Genomic DNA, 25,776 nt, shown 5'->3' with positions numbered 1-25,776 from the left:
AGAATAAGGCTATCGTCCATAGCGTTTTTATTATCTCACAATCTGACTCCCCACCATACGAGCATACCTTTTTGTGTTCTCTTTTCCCATCTAAGGGATCGGGACACTAATATTAAGTCAGCCGGCTCCTTGCCCAAATTCGGTGCTTTTTTTCTTTCTGTTCGCATCAATACTGACCGGTTTTCAAATTTGGGTATACAAAAATCAGTGGTACTTTCGACATATCCAAACTTAAAAACATATCAATCGTGACCCGAAAACAATATACTGCAAAGGTTTAGTGTTTTCCGGGTGCGTTAAATCACAGATCAAATCTGACCAAGTAGCAATAAAGTCGGCAGATTTTGAACAAAACACAAGGGTTAATAGTCCTCGAGCAGCAAAGAATTAAAAAGATTAAAAAGAAAGAAAGAATTGAGTTCCTTTCTTGTATTACATACTTGGAAAGTAGCAATTTATGATAGGAAAATTGATCTTTTATGTTGAATTTGGAGTATAAATGGATGCAGTCTATGTAAATCTGATGTTTTAAAGATACTATTGTTTCTAAAACTATATGAACAGCAAATTTAATTCAATTAAAGTTTTAAATATAGAAAATGTCATTTGTTTATTCTTTTTTTTGTTGGGGAAGACTTGGTTTCAATTCTAGGCAATGTGCAATCTGGATCTAACTAGATTTGACTAGGTTTGACTCAACCGCTTCTTACACTGACTGCTTCTGCCTTTAGTATCAGTGTATGACTGTAAAATTTGACCAATACACAGTCAGCCTCTAAACATGTAAAATTGTATATTTGAGATTAAATTTACACATTTGGTGTATGTCTTGTTGGACTTTACAGTAGTTGAAGTGCTTTAATGATGAATTCCTTTCGTATTCTGTGAGGGATTTAGGCCTATTAATACTTACCCTGGACCTCCCGAGCTGCACTGGCAATTAATCGAACATTCCTGAGATGTAAATCCTTGTTTTGGGAAAAGAAAGAAATAATAGTATCAAACATATTCTGATTCATTACATTTTCCAAAACCATTGACATGATCATTTATAATGTTCATCTTCTCTTTTCAGTCCCAGAAACCCTGGATAGAAAGCACTTTCACCAAGAGGGAATGTGTGTACATACTTCCAGTGTCAAAGGACCCCCACAGGTATGTGTGCACTCTCCTGTAGTGAGCCTAATGGTAGTAACCGTGGAAACAGTGTACAGTGATCCCTCGTTTTTCGCGTTTAATTAGGACCAGAATCCGCCGCGATAAGTGGAAAAACCGCGAAGTAGCCCCAACCCCCCAATTTTTTTTTTGTGTGTGTGTGTGTGGTCAATGTAATTATTCAGATTTAGCATTAGAAAGAGATGTATAAATAACACATGTTTTTTTTCCCTTTTTCCCCCAAACTATTATAGAAAAAACTTTGATGTGTATACGGCGGAAAACAGACAAGACTGAAAAAGCAGTTTCTGCTCTTGCACTCCTCTTTAAAAGAAACTGTATTTTAAGCCAAAACAACTGTTGTGTTTGATAAAACAATGTCTATATGCTGCCATAGCAGATTCATGGCGCAGTAAGCCCCCAAACTATTTTTAATTTCTCAGTTTTACCCTGAAAACCTCCGTTTACAGACGTCGCGCAACCGCTTTTGTTTCAACCCAGCCACAAAACGAAGGTAATTATATTTATCATTCAAAATGTCTGTCGTTAAATTTCGTTTAAAAAAAAAAAAAAAACTTAAAAAAATTATTCACTCACATTTTAAACTTTTAAACAAATTATGTCACAATGAAAAAAATGGCGTCTGTAAAAAAGTCACGGATATCTACCTCATAACTATCGCTTAATTGTATTTTTTTTGTTACTGTCGCATTTTCTCAGATATGTTAGATGATAATCGATCCAAACAAAGAAAAATTGAAAGAAAAAAAAAACGTTTAAAAGGGTAAATGAAAAAGTTAATCTCGACCACTCCTTGATGTCTGCGATTTCTTCACGCGTCCCTTGTTATATTACCATGTTTCACCCATAAAATCCCCCAAAAATCCAGCTGTGGTCATTCACAGCTGTGACTTGACACTCAGTGACACATGCTACATGAAGTTTTTGGACCAAAACAAGGTAAGTACGCGATAATATCTCATTAAAGTCACGGCGTCTGTAATTCTGCTCTCGCGTGCTCTCACTTCCAGATAGGGTTTTGCATTTAAAAAACATTCTTTTTTAAAAATGCCCTCCTGTTCAAAAATTTTCTTCCCCCAGAAAATTGAGATTTTAAGCTTTCCAATGATGTATCAAACATGCATATCGGACAATTTTGAAAGTTGGCCAAATTGGGGGTCTCAGAGCGGAACTTCAAGTCGAACTTCGAGTGTTTTCCGCCATATATATATTTTAATTAGGGCTGTCAAAATTATCGCGTTAACGGGCGGTAATTAATTTTTTTAATTAATCATGTTAAAATATTTGACGCAATTAATGCACATGCCCCGCTCAGACAGATTTAAATGACAGTACAGTGAAATGCCCACATGTTAATTGTGTTTTATGGAGTTTTGCCGCCCTGTGCTGGCGCTTAGGTGCGACTGATTTTATAGGCTTCAGCACCCATGAGCATTGTGTAAGTAATTATTGACATAAACAATGGCGGGCTACTAGTTTATTTTTGATTGAAATTTTTACAAATTTTATTAAAACGAAAACATTTAGAGGGGTTTTAATAAAAAAATTCTATAACTTGTACTAACATTTATCTTTTAAGAACTACAAGTCTTTCTATCCATGAATCGCTTTAAGAGAATGTTAATAATGTTAATGCCATCTTGTTGATTTATTGTTATAATAAACAAATACAGTCCCTATGTACCGTATGTTGAATGTATATATCCATCTTGTGTCTTATCTTTCCATTCCAACAATAATTTACAGAAAAATATGGCATATTTTATAGATGGTTTGAATTGCGATTAATTGCGATTAATTACGATTAATTTTTAAGCTGTAATTAACTCTATTAAAAATTTTAATCGTTTGACAGCCCTAATTTTAATAGTTTTTAAGCACTTCGAATGTAATAATTATGATAAGTTTTAAACATGTTACTGTCCTACCGAATTATTTTTTAAAATGAATAAAGCAGAAAAATGCCTGGCTTTTAGTAAATGCTTCATTGAGTGAGTCCACTCAAATCCAAAGCTGCTCACTTACAAACAATGAGTTGCCACAGCAACTGTTTGTCAAGTTAAACGACGATTGACGCATGCGCCACCTGGAAGTTCGGTTCTCTAGAAACGTCAAACATCAACGTCTGTCAATCATTGTTTACTTTAATAAGCAACTCCAGTGCACTCATTGCCTGACCAACAACGAACAGGGAGAGTGAGACTACGCGATCGGCTCGGGACGGCTCACCTGGACCGAAGGCGCGAAGTAGCAAGGGATCACTGTAATTGTATATTGTGCGTGTTAAACAAGACCAAAACCTCAACCACCACCCCCAAAAATGGGGGTAATCGTTTTCCGTTTTCAATTGGTAATTGAAAACGGAAAACTAGCCTTTATCCAATTTTCCTCTCTTTTGCGCCCCTCTCTTCACCCAAGTGTCCAAAACATGCAACCGCAAATCCGATGACACGACTACAAAGTCGATCATCGAACTACGGCCTAGGATGCCCTGGTGCCAAGTGCACATATGGACACCCCGCTGTTTGAACATGGTGTTCGTTATGGATAATCCGTGACAAGCACAGAAGTCCAATAACAGAACACCCCTCGGGTTCTGATCGAGGGGGCCGTTCCTCCCAATCATGCCTCTCCAGTTCTCACTGTCATTGCCCATGTGAGCGGTGAAGTCTGGCTCTAGAGGGGGACCCAGGTAACCCTCGTCAGAGCAAGTGAAAACTGATTCCATTTATAATTGTCATCATAAGGGGTCTTTTGAGCCATGCTTTGTCTGGTCCCTCACCTAGAACCTGTTTGCCATGGGTGACTCTGCCACGGGCATAAAGGCCCCAGACAACATAACACCTAGGATCACTGGGACACGCAAACCCCCTCCACCACGATAAGGGGATGACTTACGGAGGGGATAAAAAAAAATTTGGAAAAAAAAAAGGATGTCAAATCCAAGCCAAGATGTCAGGGTTCCTCATAATGTATTGTCAGATGTGTAGATGGGAAGATGTTCGTGAAAGAGTGGAAAAATCTGACAATTAACCCCGTGTCCCATACAGAACACTATTTTACACACACTGTAAAAAAAATAAAATAAAAAAAATAAAAATTCTTTTTTATGTAACATATAACAACATAACATAACAGTCAATTCTCACAGTTGCAGGATTTACTGTGTAACCTGTTTGTGTGATAAATCATGTGCATTTAGTTACTCTTTGTACCAATGTACATTCTTCAACCTTCCGGCACAGTTATTGTTGTGTTTTCTTTTTGATCAATAATTTGCCTTTTCTCCATTGCATGGTAGCACTCATAGTTTGGTCAGTGAACCTTTAACCTGTGGCCAAGGGCGTAGGTTTGGCCTCAATATTGGTAGGGATGATATAACAGCATAACCTGCATGGACCCTTTTTGCTGGGGACGGGACATTAATAAGACCAAAGAGATTGAGTGAACGGCGGTCAGGGCTACATTTGTCACAAATAATAACCTAAGTAATTGATAGGCTAAACGATTAATGCAAAATAAATCTACACTGATTTATACTATTTTTCACAATGCAAATTAATCTGATAATTTTTTAAAAATCTAGTCGATTAATTTTCTCCATCTTGTTTTGAGTACTAAAGGCTAGTTAACAGATTATTGCGTCAGATTCTTCTTAGTAAATATTGCTATTTGTTCTTATTAAGCCCTGTCATCTAAAAGTCGGTCATTTTTTACCTAAATCAAAAGAACATTTCTGACAAACAAGTTTTTTCATAAGATTAAATGTACAAACTTTTTGCTAAAGTTTGTTAAGCTTATTTTCAGCTTGCTATTTTTCTTATTTCAAGAAATCTGAATAAAATTTACTTGAAGCAGTGGTAGATAATTTTACTTATTTCTAGTAGATTTACACTGAAAACAAGAGAATTTAAGTTTTTTTTCTCTCATTTCCTACAGTTTTAAGGTTTTTGCAGTGCAAATGTATTGGTTCAGGTGATACACTCTTCGATTCAAACCTTTGTTTTCAAAAACTATGAAAGAAACATTTTGAAAACTTCCAGTATAAATGTCTGGATTTTTAAATCAAGTTTAAATCGCAATATTTGAACACAAATTATGTAAACAAACACAAGAAATACAAACTTGTTAATCATCTCTTAAGTATCCAGGAATGCAAAAAAAAAAAATTAATACCACTCAAAATTTTCTGTCTAAATAAATAGAACAAAAAAAACTTTTGAGACAGGGAATAACAAAAATACAAATGGAGCCTTCCTTTAGGTAAAACACTACTGTCATCAGCCAATCAAACGAGCGTTTGAGTGGGAAAAATGGACCGGCACATTCAGCAAGTGAAAAGCGGTCAATGTTAGTCCGAACATAATTAAAGTACAGTAATTACATTAATGGTAGGGGCAATTCTGTCCTTACAACATATGGGAAGACAATTTAAATTACCTATATAATTGAAGTCATTATACAATGCAAATAAGGTTACTGAAAAGTTGGTGGGGATAATTTGAGCATCTTGAAAAGTTGATAGTGTTATGTCCCTACCATCCCTATGCAAACCTACGCCCTTGCCCGTGCCCCATATTCTGCGCCTCATGATGGGATAAACTTGTATCATCAATGTTAATTTTAGAAATGCCTGAATAGAGAAAATGACTTTCCTTTCTGTATTCGTCCTGCTTTCCTATATAGTCTAACACTATCATCACAGGTCACTTTTTTAGTCATTGTTCAAACCGTTATTGGAGCTTCTTGCATTTCAATCATTAGCTATACATGGCATCAATAAGGGTCCGTAGTTGTGTTACAGTGGAAGTGTTTTGCCAACATCATTTGGACAAAGGGGAAGATTCAAATCCAGATTAAAAAAATCTTATAGAAATGTTTTAGTTTAAGCTTTGGACTGTTTGTTTTCAAGCTTGTGATTGCTTTATGTTATGTGTTTAAATTACATGTAGATGCCTTCCAGGATGCCAGATTTGCCAGCAGCTAGTCCGGTGAGTACTGCCTCAGTCTTTGTTTCCGACATTCTTTGGTCAGGCGGGATTAGTTTGGAGAGAATCTCTGCTACTCAGAAGCAGCTTGAGGGCAAAGACTGTAATTCCACAGAACAGAAACCCGCCTTAGGAAACAATTAACTTCCAGGCTTTGTGATACCACATTCTTTTCGAAGCTAATCACCTGAGTTGAAAAGCTCATGTAGTCCATTCATTATATTGACTGTGATCACTGATCACACTTGTAAAACTGGTTTTAAAGATACAGTAGTCTTGTTCCATTTCAATAATTCTTAAAGAATCAAGTTAAAATGACAGTATTTATCTTCATCTGGTATTGTTTTGTTTTAGTGAAGTACTACATCATGTGACAAAAAAATATAACAATGAGAAAACAGTATCTGTGAGAATCACATAAAAAGCTACTATCTAGGTTTTTCAGGCCTGAATACATTCCATCATTACAATTATTTGTTTGTCAGTGATAGCACATTGTTGTAAATATCCATTAATTAAAGCACTGGTGTGCCAAATCGTGGAACCATTAAAAATGACAACATGTAAAAACAACCGCTCGAGATACAATGTGATGGTGAATTGCTTTAAAGATGCTTCATTGTTAAGTCTCACATTTATCAGAATGGGCTAACCAGACAACCACAGTTGATAGTACAAACAGTATGTGCTACCTTAACCTTAATATTTATTAAGTCTCAAGAAGTCCGATTATACAAACCCTATATTCTATCATAACCTTAAAATATAAGTCTTACGAAATCTGATAGTATAAACGAAAACTCCATTCTACTCCAAACTTAATATTTATTAAGTTTTGCAAATTCCACAACATCACGTGTCTATCTACCTTCTCACACCCTTTGAGTGTTCTTTTTCGAATAATTGTCACATAAATTGTTGACAAACTAGATATCAGGACTGGGCCGTATGGTCTAAAATTGTCCTCCCTTAAAGGATTTGCTAAATAAAGTGCAAAACCTCTGTTTTAAATATAATTTTCTCTCTCCCTATTAGTGCCGTCATCCCCCAACTACAAAGTAATGACTACGCAAAAATATAAACACTTTCTTATGTAAAAAATATATCGAATAACTGGTTGATAGATTTCCTTTTTGGCAAAAAAACAAAACAAAAAAAACAGCAGCCATTAAAAACAACAAACTCGAATTCAATCATTTTTAGAGATGCCGATCGATCGGGTCCGATCACGTCATTTTCGAGGTATCGGGATCGGCAAAAAAATATCGGCCATGCCTGTTTTTAATATATATATTTTAATTAAATCGTTTTCTAATTGTATATAACGTTACAGACATAATATGTTACATTCATCCAGAGTCTTTAGTTTAGGCTTAAGGTAGGGTTATCAAATTTATCCCAACAATGGTGGTAATTAATTTTTTAAAAAATGTATCACGTTAAAATATTTAACGCAATTAATGCATGCGTTGCACGAGCCACTCACGCATTGTCGAGTTCAAACTGTAATGGCGCCGTATCACCTATATAGAGAGATAAAAGGCAGCGTAAAATGAGTTGAGTGAATATTGGCAGCCTTTGGAGCCGTTTTTTAATTGGCTAAAGCCTTACAACCCCTCTCCCAATGATTAGAAATATCATGGGAAGCAATGTAGGGAAGCAAGGTAGCAATTGATCTTTATCTTAACACCTTATGTTATTTCCCAACGCAGAGAAGATATATCAATTGGTAGCACTACACACAGTCATGGTTCCACTTCCCATCATGCATTGGGGCATGGCTACAGTATCATTTACTGAAAGCTCAACAAATACACTAGATGGCAATATTTAGTCACAATATACAAAGTCACAAGTCTTTCTATCCGTGGATCCCTCTCACAGAAAGAATCTTAATAATGTAAATGCCATCTTGAGGATTTATTGTCATAATAAACAAATACCGTACTTATGTACTGTATGTTGAATGTATATATTCGTCCGAGTTTTATTCATTTTTCTCTTAATGCATTGCCAAAATGTATATGATCGGGAAAAATTATCGGGAATGATTGGAATTGAATTGGGAGCAAAAAAAAAAAAAACAATCGGATCGGGAAATATTGGGATCGGCAGATACTCAAACTAAAACGATCGGGATCGGATCGGGAGCAAAAAAACATGATCGGAACAACCCTAATAATTTTTAAATTATTCACAATTTTAATAAAAAAACAACAACCTTAAATACATAAACTGGATTAATCACCCAGGCCTGCAAAATATACTATGACTCTTTGATTTTGGCGCTTTGTGTCAGGGAAAAGTGCGTACATTACATAATGTCTTATTACAAATCTGCAGCATAATCGTATGTCTTTTCTTTCATCAATGCGATCATCACGGACGCACGATCAATTATAACATTTGAAGGTGGATGTGAAAAGCTTTAAAATTGTTCTTGAAAGTATTTCAATATATTCTATATATGTCTTCGTTTAGTAATTGATCCTGACAAATGAGCGCGTGTGTGTATACAGGTGCTGCTGCGGACGTCTGGTGCGGCAGCATGTTGGCTTCACAGCCAGCCTGGCCAACAAGTACTCGGACGTGAAGACGGCTGAGGGCTCCGGCAGAGCCGCGCTGGAGCTGGAGGAGTGGTCGGTGGAAAAACACACAGAGGCCAGCCCTACTGACGCCTATGGTGTCGTTAACTTCCAGGGAGGCTCGCACTCCTATAGAGCCAAGGTAGTGAGGGGTACTCAATGTAATGAGGGCATGTTAGTCATTTTTGATTGTAGCAGGAGGTTATATGTTAACGCAAAAACCTGAAAGGCAAGTTTATTGCGAAAACACTGTAATAATACAAATTATACATTTATTGAATTCTATGTTCCAGTGATGTGCGGTCAGGGGATCATGTCATCATGTAATATGAAATTAAAAATAATTAAAATGGTTGTATTTAATCAGTGTTAAAACTCTTTTTCATTTAATTTCACTTTTTCTTCTCCTCAAAATCACGGTCACATGTTTGTAAATCAGACTGTGATGAAGTCAGTACCTCACCAGACATGAACATCACTGCTATGTTCTATTCTATTTTTTTTTTTTTTTTTTTAATTTAGTGGTTGTTTGTGGCTATTTAATGTCCTTCCAGTATGTGCGTTTGTCCTACGACTCTCGTCCGGAGAGCATCCTTCGGTTGATGCTGAAGGAGTGGCATATGGAGCTGCCCAAGATTCTGATCTCTGTCCACGGAGGCGTGCAGAACTTTGAGCTGCACCCTCGCATCAAGCAGGTGGTTGGCAAGGGCCTCGTCAAGGCAGCCGTCACCACAGGTGCCTGGATTCTTACAGGAGGGGTCAACACAGGTTTGGAGATGTTTTACTTGGAAAATGATACTACAATTTGTTATAGCACAAACTAGCACAAACGAACGGCACCACTTCGGGTCCATTTTGCAGTAAATGGGGTCTGTGTGACATCATTACTACAAATTAAAAGCAGAATATCTACAAAACCGTTGCAGCGCAAAGAAAACGTTTTACAGCACAAATTATTGACACCATTCTAGCCATTTTTAATCAAAAATGGGGTCTTTTTGACCTCAGACTGACCTATAAAAGAATTGTAAATATCTCAATAAATGCAGCACAAACGAAACGTTACTCAAGATGCTCGAGTATTCGTTGCAGCTCTAAATAGGAGTATGTCATACTCCCATGTTATACAATAAAACTGTTCAGACCAATCGGACACTCAGATTTCCATTCTCTGTATCAAGCAGCTGAACAGGACCGGTTTAAAAAAAAAAAAAAAAAGCGATGATTACTCCTGCACGATGCTATCTTAGCTAGAGGTATGCAAAATTTCCGATTCTTAGATTATTCGTGATTCGGCCGTGGAAGATTCGAGAACGATTCATAAACATCCAAATTCCGATTATTGAAATATGCCAAGTAAAGCAGAAGTACGACACACTCAGCGCGCCGCGCGGTCTTCGGTACGCAATTAGGGACGGAGCGAGAGTAGCTAAACATCATGCTTCTCATTACCCGGCCGCTCGGGTAACGCCAATGCTGAACTCACGGCTCTAGCTCAACTCATGCCACGAGATAAAAAAAAAAAAAACACCAACATACCTGACTGCTGCCGAAAAGCTGCTACAAGCCACATTACGTTACGGTAGATATCATTTATATAGGACTAGATGCATTATAGCTTCGGTATCGTTACCAGCACATCTACAAAAAACTAGATGCGGGCGTTAGTAACGGCCGCCATCTTAAAGCAGTACACTTCCCTGCAAGGCTGTTGTTGCGAACCTTCCAAGCGAACCTAATTAACTTTTATCTAAAATACTCCAAAATCGGTAAAATATTGACTTGAATCTATCTTTAAAATAGTTTTAAAACTTTTACATGTTGAAAGTAGACAAAAGAGAAATTATGGAATAACAGGAGCAATTTTAACAACTTTAACGGTTGATTCACAACATTAAATTAATTGAAAGTAGTTTAAAGCTGCTGATATAGAATGGGGACTGGAGTTTTTTATTTACTGTTATTTTTGTATATTTGTTTACTGCTATATGTTAACTTGATACTGAAATAGTAGTTTGGTTTAGCCTGAGAGGATTTTTGAACAATTTTGGAACTAATGTACAAAACAAATTAAAAAAAAAAAAAAAAAAAAAAAAAAGGAGTGGGGTGCATCAATAATCGTTTTATAATCGAATCGGAGCCTCTGAATCGTAATCGAATCGTTAGGTGCCCAAAGATTCCCAGCTCTAATCTTAGCATTAGCTAGCATAACATCCTTTGCGGCGTTGGGTTCCTGATGTCTCAGTCTGTGTTACAATGTTATGTAGTATAAAAAATATTTGTTTCTCTTGCTAATTTATTTGTACATCTGGATTGTTTTGTTCCTTTGTAGACATTGATTTAAAAATGTATATATACATTTTAAAAACCCAATCTTTTTTACCAGATTCCGATCTTCTGAAAATTATGTGATCGGGGACGATATCTGATCACGTGATCGGGGACATCCCTAGTAGTGACCACTGTCCCTGAAAGTTTTGAGAGATCTTAAGAATTTGTGTTATGTCTTCTTCAAGTCTTAATTAGCATGACTGATAGGAAGGAAATTATTTTCAGTGTTGGAATGAAAATCTGCTCCATTGACAGTTATTTTCATTGCTCTATTGTAGGTGTAGCAAAGCATGTCGGTGACGCTCTCAAAGAGCATTCTTCCAGATCATCCAAGAAAATTTGCACTATTGGCATTGCATCCTGGGGAGTCATCGAAAACAGAACCGACCTCATCGGTAGAGATGTAAGAGACACTATGTCACGCCGTATAAATAAAAAATCAACAACAAAAAACGCAGCCCTAATTCAGTCTGCTTTGTCTCCACAGATCATTGCTCCATACCAGACCCTGCTCAACCCCCTCAGCAAACTCAATATTCTCAACAGCCTCCACTCACATTTCCTACTCGTTGACGACGGAACGGTGGGCAAGTACGGTGCGGAGGTCCAACTCCGGCGCGACCTGGAGAAGCATATCAACCTCCAAAGAATACATGCACGTAAGAGGCACACAATGAAATTTGTGAATAGAAGATTCACTTAACACCTTATTATTAACAGGGATGAAAATCTGTCATATAGCGAGCAATATTATGCTTGTTGAAACTCTTCTCTTCTTGTAGGCATTGGTCAGGGTGTTCCTGTTGTGGCACTCATCTTTGAAGGGGGTCCCAATGTGATCTTGACTGTACTTGATTACCTTCAAGAGACCCCTCCCGTCCCCGTGGTTGTGTGCGAGGGCACGGGCCGAGCCGCTGATATACTAGCCTACGTCCACAAGCAAACTGAAGAGGGCGGGTAAGAGATTGAGTCATAGATATTTGACATGTTGGTGTCTGCGATGCATTTTGGAATATTTACAACCACAGTTTTGGAGTACAAATTGGTGATCTTATCTGCTCACAGAATTGCACATAAACTACATTCTTTGCTTAAATTGTCAGCGTGACCACAAACGTGCAGTGTGATTTTCCTGGTCAAACCATTTTTTTTTTGTTTTGTTTTTTTGTCTTTTTTTGTTTGTTTGTTTGGGGTTTTTTGCCTCATTTTTCACTAGGGGTGTAACGGTACACAAAAATCTCGGTTCGGTACGTACCTCGGTTTTGAGGTCACGGTTCAGTTCATGTTCGGTACAGTAAGAAAACAAAATGCAAAATATAAATGTGCTAGTTGTTTATTACACACCTTTGTGCTTTCAACTATAGGAACATTAGCCTATACAAAGCTAGAATTCTGCTCAAAAAGTAGCGGATATTTAAAGATAATCCAACAACAATTTGCGTTTCAGACCCTGTGTATTGGTCAGCTTTCTTTCTGAAAGAAAGAAGAAAAAGTCCTGTGTTAAAGAGAAAAGCAATCCCGATGACATAGATTTTAACATGTATTTTACAAATGAAATGCCTCAATGAATCATTTTTTTTTCTTATGAATGGTTTTCAAAAGCTTTATTGGTGGATTTTCTCAAGTTAAACCGCCACACATAAATTAATAAATTTAATTGCGTAAGCAGGATCTTTGTATTCTTATTTAATTACAGGTGTTTTAGCTCATTTCAATTTATTCCATTTAAATGGGCTTTTATTTATTTTATTATGTGTTTATATTTTACAAATGTGATGGAGTATTCATTTATATTGTATATTTTATGTTGTATAACTTTAGTTCCTATGTGAATATTAGTTCCTACTTGTTTTGTTGTGGTAGGAGGGTTTTGTATTGAACACGGGGCCGTGTTGGTTATTATTATAGCAGAGAAAACAGCAGTAAATCAACAAAGACAACTTAACTGTGCCCCGATCTACCAGTCAAGAGATCTGATGGACTCAAAAAGTGGGTTACGATTGCATATTAGTTTGAAAATCGACTGGATCCATCGTATTTTTACCCGATTTTCCGGTCTGCCCGATCCTAGCTACCGGTAGTAGTATTGACGCAGGAGGGTCGCGTCTCGCGTCAAATAATAAACTCTGCCATTCTTTTCGCATGCGTCGTGTTGAGTCGCTTCTGGGACGCGTCTAACACGCGGCCGCGCTGCGACTGGTGTGCATTGGCTGACTGACTTTAACGCCCGCGTTTCACTGCGTTCTCGCAGCGGCCACGTTGTCGCGACGTTGACATTTCTGGGTTATACTGTCCTACCGCGTTGGTCCTCATTATAGTAGAGAAGACGGAGTAAATATAATCTACACAAAGAAACTGTAACCCACAGGTGTCAAACCGATTCCAGAAAGGGCCTAGTGGGTGCTGGATTTTGTTCCAACCGATAACGCGCAGAGAGTTTAACCAATGAACTTCCTGCTGAAACAAGAAGCACCTGACAAAGTTTAACTGATTACACATGTAAAAGATCTAATTGGTGAAAAGGTGTCCTCTTCATTGGTTGGAAAGCAAACCTGCACCCACTAGGCCCTTTCTGGAATCGGTTTGACACCTGTGCTGTAACCCGATCGACTCACAGCCTCGAAAAGTAAGGGTTGCATTACGTCAGAAACTCGTTCGGTATGCCTCCGTTCCGAACCGAGCACCACGTACCGAAACGGTTCAATACAAATACATGTACCGTTACACCCTTATTTTTCACCAATCTGCTTGACTGTTCTACTACATTTTAAAATGCTGTTTGCTCACATTACACATATATTGCCTCAATAGAAACAGACGGGTACTTTATTAATCCCATGGGGTAAATTGAGTTACTAAGATGAGAAGCAAGTACATTCATTCATGATTTGTGTCTTTCTTATTTATGGATCATAAAAATAAACCACTATTTATGAGCCCAAGCAAATGCAAATCAAACATGATGGAAGTTGTTGTCATCTTTTGTGTATTAAAAGATAAATTAAAGTTGCAGTACTTGTCATCAATTTACTTCCATTCACGTGGTTAACTATGGATTCAAGGTGTCAAAATTCAGTGTGACCAGTAGAAGCAAGTACAATTTCAAAGCAGTGTCTGCTTATAATTTACTCCCTTTATTTTTGTTTCACAGTGCTGCTAAGAAATTAATGATATTGTTTTTTTTTTTTGTTTTTTTTTTTTTTTTCTTCCCCTAGTGGACTCCCAGACGGCGTGGAGGCGGACATCATTGCCACCATCAAGAAAACATTCAACTTCAGCCAGAGTGATGCCATCCATCTTTTTCAAACTCTGATGGAATGCATGAAGAAGAAAGAATTGGTACATTGTTGGAATAGGGAAAATGCATTCATTTACTCACGAGACACTTTATTAGGCACTCTTGCATAATATGCAGAGCATATCAAGTATACCTTTTCCACAAATATCTTTCACTCGTTTGTATTATTAATTAAAATATATATATTTTTTTTTTATCCCCAGTCTTTTTTTGGCAGTTTTGAGTAAACAGGATATTTGGTTTAGGGATGTCCCGATCCAGGTTTTTGCACTTCTGATCCGAAACCGATATTGTTTTGCACTTCCGATCTGATACCGATACTAGCCGATACCGATACCGACCTATCTGAGCATGTGTTAAAGTTTAAAGTTATTTAGCCTCCTTACTTAGTTGTCAGTTGAAAAAGGTTTTAGTACCCTTGATAACAACCAGCCAGTTGAACTAGGTGAGTTTGAATAAACGACAATGGTTGGTAACAAGAAACTGACCTGTTTATTCAGTGACAAACACAAAACATTATAATTAACAAACAGAAATGGCATAGTCAGTCAGTAAAACGTGCAAATAATATTGTAAACTGTCTTAAAAAAACAAAACACACCAACAACCTCAGTGGAAAATCCCACAAATCCCCCAAGCTATTAGATGCTTTTAATGTTTCGTGCATTAGTTACAAAAATTGTATAAAAAGCCTCTCAGGTTTAAATAAACGACTATTTCAGTATCAAGTTAACATTTTAAAACAGTAAATAAAATACTCAAGTCCCCATTCTGTATCAGCAGCTTTAAACTACATTCAATTCATTTAATTTTGCGAATCAACTGTTAAAGTTGTTAAAACTGCTCCCGTTATTCCATAATTTCCCTTCTGTCTACTTTCGACATGTGAAAGTTTTAAAACTGTTTTGAAGATAGATTCAAGTCAAGATTTTGCCGATTTAGGAGTATTTTAGATAAAAAGTTAATTAGGTTAGCTTGGAAGGTTCACAACAGCCTACTAGGGAAGTCTTCTGCTTTAAGATGGCGGCTGTTTACTAACGCATCTGGTTTTCAATACTTCAATGTTGCTAACGCAGTCGAGTCTGTCGTGTAGCATCTGGTTATATATACATATGATATCTATTATCTCCAGTAAAACGACGTTGACGTAGTTTGTTGCGGCTGTCAGCAGAAGTCAGGTATTCTTGTGTTTTTTATCCAGCGGCATGAGTTGAGCTAAAGCCGTGAGTTGAGCATTGGCATTACCCGGGTCTAAAACAAGTTATGTTTACTTTCGGGACGCAATGTGGTCAGTTTCTCATTGCGTCCCGAAGACCGCGCTGTGTATTCGTTCCGCTTTACTTGATATATTTCAATAATCGGAATTTGGATGTTTGTGAATCGTTCTCGAATCTTCCACGGCCGAAACGCTCAAGGATGTAATGACGGCTGGGCATGTTGTACCGTGGTTCTAAGTGTTGGATGGTGCGTCTTGACTCACGTGAGATAATGGCTCGTCATCCAGAATGAATTCTTCGGCAATGACTCTTGTTATTCCCTGGGCTTTGGGACTGTCGAGTGCCAGTTTGTCACGCATAGCAAAAGTTTCTGCCAGTGTTAGTTGCGTAGGACCTTTCTTTTTGTCTTCGGTTTTCTTAACATACTCCTCATATTGTTTGTGGTGGTATTTCGCTAAATGCTTGATTAGGTTGGTTGCATTAAAACATCTTACAGCTTTACCACTACGCTTGACTTTATTGTGGCATATGTTGCTCTCTGCCTCTTCGTCTTTGTCGTCCTTTAAGGTGAAATGATCCCACACAGCTGACATTTTAGTAAATTGGGAGATGGTAATGTAAATGTAGTGTGTTGAAGGTGTGCCGTAAAATGCGGACCGGATTTTAGGGAAACCGAAGCAAAAACTGGAATGGATTACGTAAATCGGTGTGCTGGACAACCCGGACCGGACTTTTAAAAAAAACTTGATCGGAAGTCTGGATCGGAATTTTTCCCATGTTCTGATCCGATACCGATGCACATTTTTTTGCCCATATCGGCGTCCGATCCAATCCAAATATCGGATCGGGACATCTCTAATTTGGTTCATGTATATTTTCCTATGTAATATAAAGAGCATGAATCTGTAACTATATAATCTTGCCATACTGTAACACTCAAGAACTTGTAAAGACTGTTTGACTTGACACTGAGGACCGCATTTCTTCAAAAACAGATCACTGTGTTTCACATCAGCTCAGAGGAAAGCCAAGACATCGACGTCGCCATTCTCAGAGCCCTCCTCAAAGGTAAGAGTTCTTCCCATACTCTCCCTTTACATTACTTTACTAAAAAGACACATTTCTACCAGAGTGCAAGCCATGTTTATTCAGTGTCCTCAACTGCAGGGGCGGAGGCTATAAGATTTCAGAGTTGTGCCGTGTTTTTGTTCTGTCATTGATATGCTTTCAATGCACTTTGGCCCTGTTAGCCTTCGAGATCACCTTCCTCGCATTCACAGACATGCCTTTGATGTTTTCTCTCAAAACTCGTATTGAAGTCAATTTAGAGATGCAAAACTTTCAAAAATGAGTCCAACTCAATTTAACTTAGTTATTGGAAGAGTTTATTACTCCCTACCCAAAGAGTACTTCACTATATAACTCGACAAAAGCCAGCTAAGCCTGTAATGACTGCAGATGATTTATCGTATTGACTGAAAAGTCCACACAGACAAATATTTGTCTGACCAAGGTGTGTTCTTGCTGGTGAAACAGTAACTTATCTTCCAAAGGACACAAATTTTCTAACACTTGGAGGCCATGTCGCCCTTTTAAGTGCAGGTGTGGTAATCAAAATGCACATAACTTGCCTTCTTATAAACAGTATCACTGTGTGAGTTTTTAAATTTAAAATGACAGAAAATGAGCATAAATCCTAATTACCTCCGCCAGTAGGCAAAATTTATGGAAGGCGCAGGTTATGTAACAAGTTCAGTTTGTCTGTCGCGCTCTACGTTTGTGTTCAAGATAACTCAAGAATGAATAAAGGGATTATCAAATTTGCAGAATTATATGATGTAAAATCAAACGGAAGACATGATTACAGGCATGAAAATCTCTCCCCTTTCGACGAAATTCGCCATTTTGAAGTCAAAAAGGGGGACCTACGTGAATTGTGTAGATCTGAGGACAATTTTTTTAAGGGGGGGGTTGATGTCGGAGGCTTCATCGCCACACGTGTGCATACAATTGTGCGAGCATGCTAATGGCATATGAGACAACGGTTCCTTTCACAGATGTTTATTGTTCATCAACACGTCGTAAATTAAAGTTCAGACATACAAAATAAGAAAACACATCTATATTAAACACTGCAATGCTACATTGAGGGAAAAAGGCAACCTACCTTAGTCTGCTATAAAACATTGGCAGTCTTCTCCAAAATGCAAACTTGCAAACTATCAGCATTTGACCTCATTGTTTATTTGTAATTTATTGTTGTTATTTACATGTTTATTTGTACTTTGACGTAATCAAAAATGTCATTGTTAAATTAGTAAAAAAAAAAAAGGGGGGGGGCGTTATTAGATCAATCGACCACTCGTGAAAATAGTCAGCTGACTAATCGGGGAAAATTGGTCGTTTAGGACAGCCCTAGTTGTACAGTGTACCGGAACGTATTTCCTCCACACCCTTCTCTCATTTATAACCCCTGACCCATTTTAATGCCTGTGATTAAATTCAGGTCAATGTTCACATAGGTCAAAAAGAATTTCGTTATTTGACATTGGATTAGCTGTTTGCAGCATGTTTTTTGATATGAAATGGAAGAGCTGATTAAATTTTGAGCTAATAAGGTCAAAGGTCACAGGGCCAAATTGAATTTAGCTGCTTAGGAGGAAGTCTGCTGTCTCAAAGTCCTCCTCTAAAACAACCTTAATATATAATTCAATGAGTGCCCTAAAAAGTCTCTTTTCCACTTTTGGTATTTATGGCACACCAGCAAACATGATGTGTAGTGGGAAATTTGTGGGTTGTTAAATCATTGCCGTCACTGAAACGAGAAATTTTGCGCGCATGGGAATATTGCTGTCAGGAAATCCTTTTCAGATCAGTTATGCACACACAATCTGAAATATGATGAAACAATTGGGACACAACAAAGAAATCCATCAATCAATCAGGACTAGGCTGGAGCCCTTAATCCCTCCATCGAAGTAAATTTCTTATTATAACAGATATTTTGGACTGTTTTATGCTTCCAACTTCGTGGGAACAGTTTGACCCCTTTTATGTTTCCTGTGCATATTGCAAGGTCCATAAAGGCAGGCTTTAATTGGATAGGTCTGGATAAATAGTATATACGAGAGCTTTTTAGCAGTACTATTTGTGTGACTCGTATTACTGAACGTGTCTGTTCATTATAGATTCATATTATATTTCAGGCACAAATGCTTCTGCCTTCGATCAGCTGGTTCTCACCCTTGCCTGGGACCGTGTCGATATTGCCAAGAATCATGTATTTGTGTACGGACAGCAGCTTTTGGTATGTGCGTGTGAATCATGTTTGCTTGCTTATTAGCTACTGTAAGTGTTAACCCCAAACCTTTGGACTGGCCCCAAATGACCCTGGAATATCTTTTGTTCTAACCCAAATTTATTTTTATGAGTCATAACTTGAAAGATGGTCATTGTTTTTTGTGTGTGTGTGTGTGTGTGTGTGTGTGTGCGTGTGTTTGTATGCAGGTAAGCTCCTTGGAGCAAGCTATGCTCGATGCACTGGTGATGGATCGAGTGGACTTTGTCAAGCTGCTGATTGAAAACGGTGTCAGCATGCACCGCTTCCTGACAATCAGTCGGCTGGAGGAGCTTTACAACACTGTACGGTTAAAAACCACAAGTAAAGAAGCCAGATGTTTGCAAATGGTAGTCAAACATTTTCCTTTTGATTTTTAGAAACACCCTCCCTACAATCCAACTCTCCTCCATTTGGTTAGAGATGTCAAGCAGGTCAGTGAAGATCATTTTCACCTTCCAAGTAAAAGTCGATTTAAATTTTACTCCTTCCAGGGCACTCTGTAGCTCATTATTAGCCATTGATGGCGCTAGATGTCCATTGCAATTTAGCTGGGAGAGGCTGCGAGTGACCCTCCCCGTCAAAATGGATTGGATGTCTACTGCCATCAGTGGCATCTAAAGAGTTAACAGTAAGAATTGTTTCTTTTTTTTTTTTTTTTTAATGTTTATTTTTGCATGGTTTTTTATTAAAAACAAAAACGGGGAAGGGAAAACAGGAAACTTGATCTTATTTTACTTATTGAAAAAATACATATGTAAAAAAAAAAAAAAAAAAACTTATTTCTTACCATAATTTTCGGAATATAAGGTGCACAAGCCGCCACCCATCAAATTTGATACGAAAAGTGCATTTGTTCATAGATAAGCAGCACTGGACTATAAGCTAAAGCTGTCCTCACTGTATTATTGGATACTTACGCCAAAAGATATTAACCGATAACACTTTACTTGCCAGCAGCATCATAAGACTGTCAGAAGGCCAAATTAACCACCTTGAAGCTTTGAATCAATTGGCTGCAAAGCCTCATTTGGCCATAATTGCTCAATGTAATCTCTCCCTTCGCTTGGGAGTGAGACTACCTCTGCTGCCACCTGCTGTCAACACTGTTGTAGTCCAACATGCCTCCTAGCATGCATTGCAATGCTACAGATGTAAATAACAAATCAAAATTCATGTTCTGTGCCAATTATTTCTTCAGTTAGTGTTCCATTTGTTTCATTAATTGCTAGTTATGGTATTTGGTAACACTTTATTTGACAGTGGTACCATTAGACTGTCATAAGACCATCATAATTAGACATGACACTGCTATCAGCATTAATGAATGCTTATGGCAGATGTTATTTTGTGTCATTCGCCAAATTAGCTCACGTTTGAGTGGATTCAAAACATATGAGCTGGACATAAATGGAGTTAGTGACATTATTTTTCACTTCATCACTACTCCCTTGGGGGAGACAGTCAACCTCTGCTGCCACCTGCTGTCAGCACTGTTGGCACCCAACATGCCTCCTAGCATGCATTGCAGTGCTACAGATGTAAATAAGTTACTGTTCCAGTTGTTTCATTAATTCCTTGCCACACTTTAATTGACAGTGGCGCCAGAAGACTCTCTTAAGACCATTATAATTATGACATTACACTGCCATGAGCATTAATTATTATAGCACAAATTATCTCACTTTTGAATGGATGTAAAAGATCCAAGCAGGACCTAAATTGAATTAGTAACATAATTGGCCGAATGACAGGTAATGACATTGTCATAAGCATTCATTAATTCCCATGATCATGTAATGTCATACTTATGACAGTCTTATGATGCCACTGGCAAAGTGTTACCTATTAACCCAAATAAATCAATAAAAAAGCCGCGCTGGACTCTAAGCCGCAGGATTCAAAATGAGGGTAAAAAAGTAGCGTCTTCTAGTCCGTAAATTACGATAATTTTTAAAATTTTCATCTATTTAGAAAAAAAAACAAAACATTGAATGTGATCTATTTATTCTTATTAGTAAAATATTAAATATATTATTTAAAATAAAAATTATGAAACATGAGTATTCATAGTCAGTCCTCCCAGTTTAAGTGAATTGGACGTCTATCATTGTCAATTGCAGATTGAGTTTAATACAACGAAATTAAAAAAAAACAAAAAACAAATCAACTGTAGAATTTTTTAAAGGGCTAAAACTAGAGTATTTCCGTAGCATTTTATTAAATTATAATTTTGTTTATTCATGTAAAAAATACAATTTAAAAAAAATGCAATGAAAGGCTATAATAAATAATAAAGAATAATAGCATAATAATAACAATAATAAAGGCTTATGAGCTCCTTTTTGTTCCTGTGACTTTTCGCAGAGCCATCTGCCTCCAAACTACAAGATAACGTTAATTGACGTGGGTCTGATTATTGAGTACCTGATGGGCGGGACTTACAGGTGCAACTACACCAGGAAACGCTTTAGAATCATATACAATAATCTCCATGGCAGCAACCGGGTGAGTGACTGTAATCCTCCTCTGATGTATCGCAGTTATCTTTGATTCCTTTCTCCTAAATACAAATGGAAAGTCATTCTCGGCTATGTGTGCACAGAGGTCTGTGCGCCACCCAATGGGCTCGAGCTCTCATTTGAGAAAAAGTCCGGAGTCATTCACCATGCAGGCTGATAAGAAGGAGAAAACCAGGCACAACCATTTCATCAAGACTGCACAACCGTACAAACCCACAGTAAAGAAAATCTTTTGGCTTAAATTGCAACTTCATTTTCCACATTATTTCAAAGCACATTTAATTAGATATCTGAACTCAACACCTACGTTGCTCTGACCTTTTTCAGCTGGAGTCCACCAAAGAGCAGAACAAAAAGCGCAACAGGGAGGAGATCGTGGACATTGACGACCCGGAGACACGGCGCTTCGCCTACCCGTTCAACGAGCTGCTGGTGTGGGCCGTACTGATGAAGCGACAGAAAATGTCACTGTTCTTCTGGCAGCATGGTGAGGAGAACATGGCCAAGGCCCTAGTGGCCTGCAAGCTCTGCCGCTCCATGTGCTACGAGGCCAAGAAGAGCGACGTGGTGGATGACACATCCGAGGAGCTCAAAGAGTACTCCAAGTAGGTTTCCTTCTTTGCATAAACTGCAATATTTACAGTTAGGCATGCACGTTTTCATTCCGATTAATCATTTTTATAGGGCATTCATTGAACTCGTTGACTGCCATTAACGGCGCTAGTCGTCCAATCTGTTTTGACAGGGAGAGATCTCAATGGGAGCCTTTAGTTAACGGTAGAAGTTGGTAATAGCACTAAAGCCAAGAGTGCCACAAGATGCCGACATTTTTTTTTGCATTCAACTACCAAATGAGTTGGAACTCTGTGAGGTTCTAAGCAGTCACACTAGTCTCTGTCATTTGATTGCTGGCAGGCCCTCCCAGTTTAAATAAATTGGACCTCTGTTGTTCACTATGAAATTGTTGGGTTTTTTTCGACTTGAGTTTTATTTTGGTCCATAATTTTCAGACTATAAGACACTACTTTTTCCCCTTCCATACTGAACGCTTTGGTTTCTGTCCAGTGCGGCGTCTTTAGGGATTTATACAGGTTAATGGGATGCATGTCTTTTGGTGCCTATATCCCATAAAACAATTTGGATACCCCAGGTTTATATACTGCTTATATATGAACAAATACTGTTTCCTTGTTTTAAAAGATATATATTATTAAAGGGAACCACAGATAAAAAGACTTGTAGTTCTTAAAAAGATAAATTATTCAAGGGAACCACAGATAAAGACTTGTAGTTCTTAAAAGATAAACATTATTATGAGTTTAGATAATTTGATATTAAAACCCTTCTTGATGTTTTCGTTTTTATACAATTTGTAAAATTAGTTTAACTAGTAGGTCGCCATTGTTGTAGAAGTCGCAGGGCGGTGACGTCACTGGGTCATGCTGCCGGGCTTCCAGATTATGACTCTAGCAATATAAACATTTTATCTTTTCAGCCCTTTCAATTAGAACCCTAGAGGAGCATTAATTAGCATGACAGCACTGTTGATATTTCACAAAACGAGCAGCAAAAGCAAAATGTACAGGAAAGAAAGGATCAGATGAGACAAGAGTAGGGCGAAATCGGTGTTCCTGCCAAAATGTGCTTCACCGGCGAAACGTCATACAAGAGGCAAATTTGACACCCAAAGTACTACCTTGTGCTTTCAATTTGTTTTGTTTAGATTCATACAGACAGATCATACTAAAGATGCCTTCAGAAAATACTTAAAACGTAGTAATATCAAATAAAGGTGTTTTAAATACGCTATGTGACTAATGTGGTCAGCAGATAACAATCTGCTTTAAAGCTACCACAAGAAACAAAATGCTTAAAACTATGAGAGGGAAACACATGCAAAAAGTATTTTGAGGCAATGAAAAGGTAATAAAAGACTAAATAAAAACACAAATAGTAAGTACTCGCCGCTTTTAACCGATGTGCACATGTGTTGGACGTCTCGCCGCGTAGGAAGGAATTGCAGAATATTGGTAGTGTTCGTCGAGTGACAGTGACAAGCAACATCCTCACACCTAGCATCCATTGCACACATAAAACATGGCGCCCTCCGTAGGTCAAAACATGTACTAAATATAATAGATTTTTAAATCCATGGCAATATTTTATGTGTTTCTAATAACATATTTTAGTAAAAGAGAACAATTGTGGCTTATTAGAGCCTAAAAGTCTTTAAGTCTGAGGTACCCTTTAAACTTAAAGGGTGCGGTTTATAGTCAAGTATGCCTTTTAGATTAGAAGTTGTTTTAATGAAATGTTAAATAATTCTGTGTGTGAGTGTTGACGTCAGGTCTTTATTGGCATTAGGTCCTTTGTTTGTTTTTTTACATACCAGACATAGTCACTTACCTGATGAAAGGTTATGCTTGGTCTTTTGTTTGTAAATGAAAGAGCAACAGTAGTTAAGTCCAAATTCCGGGTGTTTTCCAGTGAATTCGGCACGTTGGCAGTGGACCTGTTGGAGCAGTCATTCAGGCAAGACGAGACCATGGCCATGAAGCTGCTCACCTACGAGCTGAAGAACTGGAGCAACTCGACCTGCTTGAAGCTGGCAGTCTCTTCGCACCTGCGACCCTTCGTGGCACACACCTGCACCCAACTCCTGCTGTCTGACATGTGGATGGGGCGACTAAACATGCGCAAGAACTCCTGGTACAAGGTTCAAAGGCCATCTTAAATTTTGACATATGTTTGAAAAACTTAACAGAGTGATAAAAAATTCATTCTACCCAGGGGGAGCTTAACGAGCAGTCATAATCATGAGTACCTTAATAAAGTGCTGTTTATTCAGTGTTTCCTCCAGAAAACATGAAAAGCCTGGCAGCCCACAGGGCTTGTAAAGCACTGGAGGGAACCTTGTTATTCTTGTTTTGTATCCAATGAAACAAGTGTTTAATGTTATATTTTTGGCTACCCAGGTGGGATAAAATATGAGAACCCATCCGCCGTTGTATTTGTCTCCAGGTAATTCTGAGCATCCTAGTGCCTCCTGCCATCCTTCTGTTGGAATACAAGTCTAAGGCCGAGATGGCGCACATCCCACAGAGCCAGGACGACCACCAGATTACCATGGAGGACAGCGAAAACAACTCTCAGAACATTGGGGATGACATCCAAATGGTTAGAACCATTCCATCTGTCTATTCCTTCTTTGCTTTTTTTTTTTCGTCCTCATTCATTCTAAGTTCTTTTCAGGATGTATTAAAGGAGACCAGATCCAGTGAACCTGTGGACACAAAGAATGACATGGAAACACACGTCCGCACCCGAAAGCTGCCATTAACCAGGAAAATCTACGCTTTCTACCATGCTCCCATTGTCAAGTTCTGGTCAAACACGGTGTGTACAATCTTCAGTGGTATTTTATTGTGCGTATTGTGAGAAAACTTCATACAACTGTTAGTCGAGTACAGTTGTTGTAGTCAAACAATAAGGGAAAGGGACAAAGTGCAGTGTTATCAGACACCCTCATACACAGCACAACACTTAATGACCCCCATAATCCCATAGGGGATCCGTTTCCCCGCAACACCTTTGGCTGAAAAGCTAAGGGAACACACACAAGTATAACATGAAATGAATTAGCGATTGACCGATATGGGTTTTTTAGGACCGTTACCGATTATTAGTAGTTAGACTGGCAAATAATCTATTTTTTGAGCCAATATTCGTTTGCAGTAAAAGTGTAAAAATTGGCGGTAAATAAATGGATAATACAAACACTCAACTTCATTGAAATGCCTAAACTATGTTTATTGAATCACACGAATAGAAAATAATAGCTAATAATAGGGGGTGACTTGGTTCAGTGGTAGAGTAGTCGTTCCCCAAACCAGAGGTTGCGGGTTCGATTCTCTGCCTTGATGACCTCGTCTAATTGTCCTCGAGCAAGATGCTAAACCGCACGTCGCTCCTGTTGCTGTGTCACAAGAAGGTAGATGAGGATTTAAAAAGGTGGAAAGGCGCAATACAATTGAAACTCCATTCAACTAATCAGAGGACGGGGTGAATACTAGTGCAGGAGAGAGAGGCACGGCTGCACCTGAGCTTAAATAACCCAGTTTCCAATTGATTTTTTTTTCATATCGGTCAGTCAGATTAAAAAAAAAAAAAGGCAGAGACCGATATAAGTCAGATTTCCAAATATCAGCCCGATCGATAATCTGTCTATCTCTACGGCGAGGTCTACACTGGGACAAATAATTTTCTCCAGGGTATTTTGCTGACTATTTTTATACTTGTCCACACTTAGGTTTTAAGGTGCA

The 25,776-nt window shown here is 38.0% G+C and overlaps 2 protein-coding genes across 2 annotated transcripts; both read left to right on the top strand.

The window, feature by feature from the left end:
* Window positions 1-190: 190 nt before the first annotated feature.
* Window positions 191-12,041, top strand: LOC130911777 (transient receptor potential cation channel subfamily M member 7-like). The gene is made up of 7 exons (XM_057829301.1): window positions 191-1,155; window positions 6,129-6,167; window positions 8,684-8,891; window positions 9,304-9,517; window positions 11,359-11,483; window positions 11,568-11,739; window positions 11,863-12,041. Exons 1-7 carry the CDS (start codon window positions 1,055-1,057, stop codon window positions 12,039-12,041), a joined length of 1,038 nt encoding a protein of 345 aa, XP_057685284.1. The 5' UTR covers window positions 191-1,054.
* Window positions 12,042-24,016: 11,975 nt separating this feature from the next.
* Window positions 24,017-25,075, top strand: LOC130911778 (transient receptor potential cation channel subfamily M member 7-like; the record flags this gene model as incomplete). Its single annotated transcript, XM_057829302.1, has 4 exons — window positions 24,017-24,163; window positions 24,476-24,631; window positions 24,707-24,850; window positions 25,022-25,075. Coding segments are annotated over exons 2-4 (291 nt in total), but the record flags the coding sequence as incomplete, so codon positions are not given.
* Between the last annotated feature and the right edge of the window lie 701 nt (window positions 25,076-25,776).

This window comes from Corythoichthys intestinalis, unplaced genomic scaffold, assembly GCF_030265065.1.
Source record: "Corythoichthys intestinalis isolate RoL2023-P3 unplaced genomic scaffold, ASM3026506v1 HiC_scaffold_98, whole genome shotgun sequence".
Lineage (NCBI taxonomy): Eukaryota > Metazoa > Chordata > Actinopteri > Syngnathiformes > Syngnathidae > Corythoichthys > Corythoichthys intestinalis.
Note: the sequence above shows the minus strand (reverse complement) of the source record. Positions and strands in the feature narration are given on the sequence as shown.

Excerpts from the sequence above, each read along its gene's own strand:
- LOC130911777 (XM_057829301.1), top strand. The coding sequence starts at position 1,055 with ATGTTCATCTTCTCTTTTCAGTCCCAGAAACCCTGGATAGAAAGCACT. Across the intron at positions 6,168-8,683 it reads ATTTGCCAGCAGCTAGTCCG|GTGCTGCTGCGGACGTCTGG; the intron begins GTGAGTACTGCC and ends GTGTGTATACAG. Across the intron at positions 8,892-9,303 it reads CGCACTCCTATAGAGCCAAG|TATGTGCGTTTGTCCTACGA; the intron begins GTAGTGAGGGGT and ends ATGTCCTTCCAG.